We start from the raw sequence: 7,318 nt of genomic DNA, 5'->3' as shown, positions 1-7,318 counted from the left end.
GATGAATATTTATTTAAGATACTTAAATTTTCAATCACAAAGATGAATTTTCGAACATCAAGATTAATTCTTAAACGAGATTAATTTTCTACAAAATAAAAACAACAATTTTTGAACAAAATACATGATGAAATAATTGAAATAGTTAAATATTCAACCAGAAAGATGAATTTTCAACCTACAAGATTATTTCATTTCTACTGAAAAGATGAATTTTCAATAAAGTACATGTATTTTCTACTAAAAAAGGTCAACTTTCAACCAAAAGATACATTTTCAGTTAAAATGATAACTCTTCATCTGGAATTGTCGAATTTTAAACAAAACAGATTAATTTTCAACCAAAAAGATTCATTTTTAATTATGAAGATTAATTTCTAAAAAAAAAAAACAGGCAATTTCAACTAAAATAGGCAATCTTTCAACGAAATATTAAACAGTTAAATTTTTAGTTAAGAAATTCAGTCATAGAAATGAATTTTTAACGAAATTTATGGAATATTCAATTAGAGTAGTTACATTTTCAGCAACAAAAAATTTAAATTTCAACAAAACAGAAAATTTCAACTAGAATAGTTAAATTTTCAGTAGAAAAAGTTAATTGTCATAAAAAAAAAAACGAATTTTCAGTTCAAATAATAAATCTTTAACTAAAAAATTAATTTTGAGAAAAGATTAAACTTTAAACCAAAAAGATTAGTTTTCAGCTAAAATTATGAATATTTAAATGTAATACTTAAATTCTCAATCAACAAGATAAATTTCGAACATCAAGTTTAACTTTCGAAAAAGAAGGTTAATTTCTTACCAAACAAAAAAACAATTTATCAACAAAATACGTGAATTTTCAACCAAAAAAATCCATTTTTAACCAAACTAATGAATTTTTAAATAAAATTATGAATGTTCAAATTGAATTTCAAACAATCAAGATGAATTTTCAATTTAAATGATAAATCATAAACGGAAATAATAAAATACTAAACCAAAAATATGAATTTTCAGCCTAGAAGATTATCTAATTTATACTAAAATGATACATTTTCAATAAAGTACATGATTTTTCTACTAAAAAATATACTTTTACAACCAAAAATTCAATAGTTAAATTTTCAGTTGAAAAAGTTAATGTTCTACAAGAAGACGAATTTTTCAATAAAATATTCAATTGGAACAGTTACATTTTCAGTTTAAATGATAACTCTTCTACTGGAATGGTTGAATTTGAAACAAAAAATATGGATTTTCAACCATGAAGATTAATTTCTGAAAAACACGCAATTTCAACTAAAGAAGGTCACCTTTCAACCAAAAATTAAATAGTTAAATTTTGAATTAAGAAACTCAATCATAAAGATGAATTTTCAACTAAAGTTATGGAATATTCAATTGGAATGGTTAAATTTTCAGTAAAAAAAAAAAATAGAAATTTCAACAAAACAGAAAGTTTCAACTAGAATAGTTAAATTGCCATTAGCACAAATTAATTGTCAGCAAAAAAACAACGAATTTACAATCAGAAAGATGAATTTTCAGTTCAAATATTGAATTTTTAACTAAAAAATTAATTTTGATAAAGATTAACTTTAAATCAAAAAGATTAGTATTCAACTAAAATTATGAATATTTAATTGAAATACTTCAATTTTCAATCAAAAAGATAAACTTTCAAATATCAAGTTGAATTTTCGAAAAAGAAGATTAATTTTCTACAAAAAAAAAAAAACGATTTATCAACAAAACACGTGAATTTTCAACAAAAAAAATCAATTTTTAACCAAACTTATGAATTTTTAAATAAAATGATGAATGTTCAACTGGAAGTCTAATTTTAAACAATCAAGACAAATTTTCAAGTTTAATAATAAATCTTCAACTGAAATAGTTAAATATTAAACCAGAAAGATGAATTTTCAGTCCAGAAAATTATCTAATTTATACTAAAATGATGAATTTTCAAGACAGACCATGAATTTTCCACTAAAAAATATACATTTACAACCAAAAATTAAATAGTAAAATTTCCAGTTAAAAAAATTAATGTCCTACCAAAAGGACAAATTTTTGAATAAAATTATAAAATATTCAATTGAAACAGTTACGTTTTCAGTTAAAAAGATAACTCTTCAACTGGAATGGTTTCATTTTAAACAAAAAAGATAAATCTTCAACTAAAATGATTAATCTTCAACAACTCAAAAAGATTTTAATTTTAAATCGAAAACAGTTGAATTCAACTTAAACAAGACGAATTTTCAACAAGAGTAAAATTTTCAGATGGAAACGATTTTTCTATGAATGGAGAACAAAATGTTAATCAAACTGTTGAATTTTCAACTAAACAGGATCAATTTTCATCTGAAAACAGTTGAGTCGAGTAATAAAACTACTTTTATACATGAAAAAAACATTGCTATTCAATTTTATATTACAATTAAAAAAAAAAATTAAATCACGCTATGGAAAAAATGCCCTCACTTTAAAAAAAAAATCCCTTACATTTCCAGATTTTTCCAGGTTTATCTAAATTCCCTGAAAATTACAGTTTTCCCAGATCAGTAAACACCATGGTTAATGGTTTACAAATTTACATAATTGCTTTATCTTATTAATTAAATTAATTGCAAATTCAGGATTTCTACAAAAGGCTGGTTTCAAAACTCCATGACTTGTTCAGGATTTTTCTGGTCTACTTTTTTAAAAATCCAGCCAATATCAACACATTCTACTGTTCGTAACATATTAATCAACTAAAATCTAAAGGACTTTTCAATAATTATAGAATTCTAAATATTTATTATAGCATTAAATCAAACGAAATAAGTAAGCATAACATTTTTTTAAAAATTACGGAATTATAGTCATATTTCTTTTGATGTAATTTGTTACAGAATTAATCAAATAAGTGCTAAAAGGTTTTATAAAATTCAATTGTATTAAATTTATCTTGCCATAACGACTTTTTTAGTTAGTAAAAAAGTCTAACTCTTATAAACTCGAAAATTTTAAATTTGTAGTAAAGTACTAATCTAATTATTAAGACGATGAAATAGGTGCAACTAAACAAATTCCATCATTTTTTCAAAATTCCATGACATTTCCAGGTCATTCAAGTCTTGTAGCAAACCTAGAATTAGTATTTTTTGTATTCTAACTAACATTCTATAATATTAAAATAACATCTAGAAATTCGTTATCAAAGATTAAACTAGTTTAAATGAAAACGCTAATTTTTATAAAAATTAATTTTCGAAGCAATCTATGCAAAAGAAATTAAACAAGAAATTCAACATTACACCATCTCTAAACGAAAAGTATTAAAAATTTTAATTTGACTTAATTGAAATTTATTCAATTTGAAAAGCCCTCAACTAAAAATAGAGTAATTTAAAAATAGTCCTATTTATAAAATTTGAATCCGTAAATTATAAAAAATTATATGTTATATAAAAATATACAAAATTATAACATATTTAAGTTTAGGCCTTCAAATGTAAACAGTTTAAACGTTTCAAATTGAACAATAAGAAATCGTAAGAATTCAATAGTTTGATATTTAATATCAAAGAATTTTAAAATATACAAAATTTACAAATTTAAATGTAGGGCAATCAAAACTTATATATTCGAAAGGTACTATTTTAATTTTAATTGGTCAAATTGTTGAGTATTCCAATTTAAAATTTGAAACCAAACCTTTTTTAACGTTTTCGATCGCAACTTTTTCAATTTAAAATGCTTTCGATATCAAATTATTTAATTTTGAACATGTGTAATTTGAAATTGTTCAATTTCAAAAAATTGAAATGCCAAAACATTCAATCTTGAATAATTAAGGTTTCTAAATTTAAGTAAATTATAAAATCTGAAAAACAAATCATTTGAAATATTTAGTTCTGAAATTATTTAGTTTTAGAAGCTTGGAATTTCCGATTGTTCAATTTCAAACTGTTTTAATTAAAATTTTGGTTTTCAACTTAACTTTTCCCCCCCATGTTTAATTATTGAAATTCGGTTCTAATTGGAACAAAATTAATTTTTAAAACGCATATATTAAGGAATATACTTCAGATGTTTTGAAATGTGTAAGGTTGCCTAATTTAGATCCATTCCAAATTCAATGATTTATTTTAATCACGATAACTTTTAATTCGGTTCTTTTCCCAATTTTGTATACTAATAAATATCCGTGCTTGTCAAATTTTCATTTCTTTAAATTTTCTTTAAATTTGAGCAACAATCGAAAAAAACTTTAATCTCTTTGAAATTGTCACCTCCTAAATTGGAATAATATTAAAGAATATTTTCACACTTTAGACTCTCAAAATTGACTGATAAGCAGAACGGGAAATTGTAAATTCGTATTCTATTGAAAAAAAATGTAAAAAACACCAAGTACGTAAACCTTTTAAAATATTCAAATCGACTTTTGAAAAAAATTTTCATACAGCTTAAGCTATAAATCCTTAAAGTGCATTCAAATTTGAATGCACTTTAGATGATGAAGCACAAACTTTCACCTAAAAAAAAAATATATATGCCGCCGTCAAAACGCCTTCGATCAAAAAGCCCTCGCAATTCGAAAAATTGAAAACTTTACGATAATCTGAAAGCCTTCCGGCTTTGAAGCTAAATAATTACTGGAATTTGATACAGTATTCTGGAGTACGCAACATCGTGAAAGTAAAACTAATTGAAAGCACGATGAGTGCTATAGTCTTACCATGTGGGTGTTGCGAGGGCTCGCCAGAATCGTCCATATTCCAGGAATTACTCACTTGATCTACGATAAATCAAAAGGAATTGAAAAAAAATAATTCGCTAGCCTTGCATGAAATTCTATGCGGGTTCCTTACCATATTGATCTCCAGGACCTCCAGGGCTCGGCGTGATACGATAGTTATCCTGCAGGGCAGGATTCAAACCTGGATCTATATCGTTGTATCCTCCTTCGACGTATGGAGCTCCTTTTCGCAAATAATCTGTAACAATCAAAAATTTCATGGTAATTTCAGGCCTCACAGACCCATAAAATACTTTTTTTTTTCTATGCTCAAAGGGTAACAAATTCAGGATAAATCATAAGACTTCAAAACAACTCGAGGCCAATTATAATTAATTTTGAAAAGAGCTTAGAAAAATTCAAGGGATTTCAAAAGAATTTGACGAAATGTGTGAGAATTTAAGGCAAGTTTAAAAGACTTTAGAATCAATTTTCCCATGAATCTTAAGAAAACTTTTTTTTTAATTTGAAACATTTCAAAACTCTTAGAACGCTTCTAAATTTTGCTTTAAAATCTTCAAAAATCTAGACTTTGTTTAAGTTTTTTTAAAAAGGCAAATTTTTAACAAAATAGTTCAATCATACACCAAAAATAGTATTTTTCAACTATGTCGTTGCATTTTTAATTTTTAAAAAATAAAAATATTACGTTTTTATTTCTACAATAGACAGTTTAATTTTTTAACCCGAGGATATAAATTAACAAAAAAAGTTAATTTTAAAACAAACAGTTCAATTTTAAATTCGAAAATATGAATTTTCAACAGTAAAAATCATTTTTAACAAATAATTGAGTTTTATACCCATACATTTTTTTACCGCAAAAATTGATTTTCAATTTTAAAAAAAGACGAATTTACAACAAAATACTAAACTATTGAGAAAAAAAATGTGAATTGACAGTCGAATAAAACCAAAAAAGACGAATTTCAAAATTCTTAAAGACTTTCGAAATCTTCAAACATTTACGTTTGGTTTAAAAATTTTTGAAATATTATGAAATTTATCATTATTTCTTAATATTTTCCTAAATTTAAAAACAAATTCTGCAGATTTAGAACAATAGCCTTAAAATCTTCCGAATTATTTTTTCTTCTCTTGAAATTAATTAAAAAGTAAAAAGAAAAATTAATATCTTTTACAAAATTTCACAAAATCTTTTTAAATTATTGGAATTTTTCCTAAATTTTAAATTAAATTCTGCATAATTAGAACAAGAGCCGTAAAATCTTTCGGATTCTTTTTTCTTCTCTTGAAATTCATTGAAAAGTAAAAAGAAAAAATTCACTACTAGAATTAAAAAGAATTCAAATGAATTGAAAACAATTTAAAAATATGACAAGGCTTCATTAAATTCAGAAAATTTTGAAAAGAGCTTAGAAAAATTCAAGGGAATTCAAAAGAATTGGACGAAAGTCTTTCCAATTTAAGGTAAGTTTAAAAGACTTGAGGATCAATTAAAGAAAAAAAAATTTTAATTCAGAAAAATCCATTGAATTAAATTCAAATCTTAGAAACACTACTAATTTCAAACAAAAAAAGTGACTAATTATTATAAATCAATTTAAAAGAATTTTGATGAAATGGAATTTTTTGTAAAAATCGACAAAATTCCATTGATTTCAGTCAAATTTGAGTGAATTTCAAGCAAATAAGAAATTGATGAAATTCATAAAAAATCAAGCTAAATTTAAAAAGCAATAAAGTGAATGGAAGCCAATTAAAAAATATGAAAAAATTCAGGACGAATTCTAAATGAATGGAAAAAAATATTTGGAAATTTCTTAAAATCTTTGAAACTAAAATTATAAAATAAAAATATTATATGTTTTGAAACAAAAATTGTAAAATCCCTTTAAATTATTAAACCCCTTAGAAATCCCTTGAAAACTTTTAAGTCTCTTAGAAATTCCTTGGAATCTTTTAAAATACCCTAAAATATTGCAAAAGTCCTTTGCAATCCCATTAAATTGCTGAAATCAATTAAAAATTACTTGCGATATTCTAAAATAACTTAATATATTTCCAATCCTTTAAAATTTTTTAAAGTTCTTTAAAATGCCAAGGTATTTTAAAAATACCTTAAAATATTTAAAATCTTTTCATCATTTTATCAATTTATCCTGACCATCAATAATTAAATCAAAACCGATTTCAGCGAATAATGAAATATTAGATATATAAATATATTTCAAACAAAAGGGATTTTAATTTGAAGCAAAAAAAAAAAAAGTTAAAAGCAATAAATAAAGACGAATTCTCAATAAAATAATTGAATCCTCACCCCAAAAATATGATTGAACTGTCAACCAAATGATAAAATTTGTAAACTAAAAATATAATCCACAGTAGGAAGCGACTACAAAAAAAAAGAAATAGAAATACAAGGCAAATAAATTACTAGAAAAAATATTATACCAGAGTGGCCGCAAAACTTTTTTATTATTATTATTACACCATTAAGCCATTTCCCTTTCGGGGTAGGCGTGACTCACTCGGCAGGGGAAAGGAGTAGTGTGTGGATGGGATAGAGAT

The 7,318-nt window shown here is 24.0% G+C and overlaps 1 protein-coding gene across 7 annotated transcripts in view; it reads right to left on the bottom strand.

Moving 5' to 3' along the window:
- Positions 1 to 7,318, bottom strand: part of LOC117174290 (catenin delta-2) — a 122,607-nt gene that overhangs the window by 50,023 nt on the left and 65,266 nt on the right. For 4 of the 7 annotated variants that reach the window (XM_033363251.1, XM_033363250.1, XM_033363247.1 and 1 more), the window contains 2 exons: positions 4,857 to 4,982; positions 4,724 to 4,783 (listed from right to left, as the gene is read on the bottom strand). In XM_033363251.1, coding sequence (XP_033219142.1) covers positions 4,724 to 4,783; positions 4,857 to 4,982 — 186 coding nt within the window. The remainder of the gene's footprint in view (positions 1 to 4,723; positions 4,784 to 4,856; positions 4,983 to 7,318) is intronic. The other 3 variants (XM_033363249.1, XM_033363253.1, XM_033363254.1) reach the window with 1 other exon arrangement.

The sequence above is a fragment of the Belonocnema kinseyi genome, chromosome 6 (genome assembly GCF_010883055.1).
Source record: "Belonocnema kinseyi isolate 2016_QV_RU_SX_M_011 chromosome 6, B_treatae_v1, whole genome shotgun sequence".
Taxonomy (NCBI): Eukaryota; Metazoa; Arthropoda; class Insecta; order Hymenoptera; family Cynipidae; genus Belonocnema; species Belonocnema kinseyi.
This window is presented reverse-complemented; position numbering and strand designations above follow the sequence as displayed.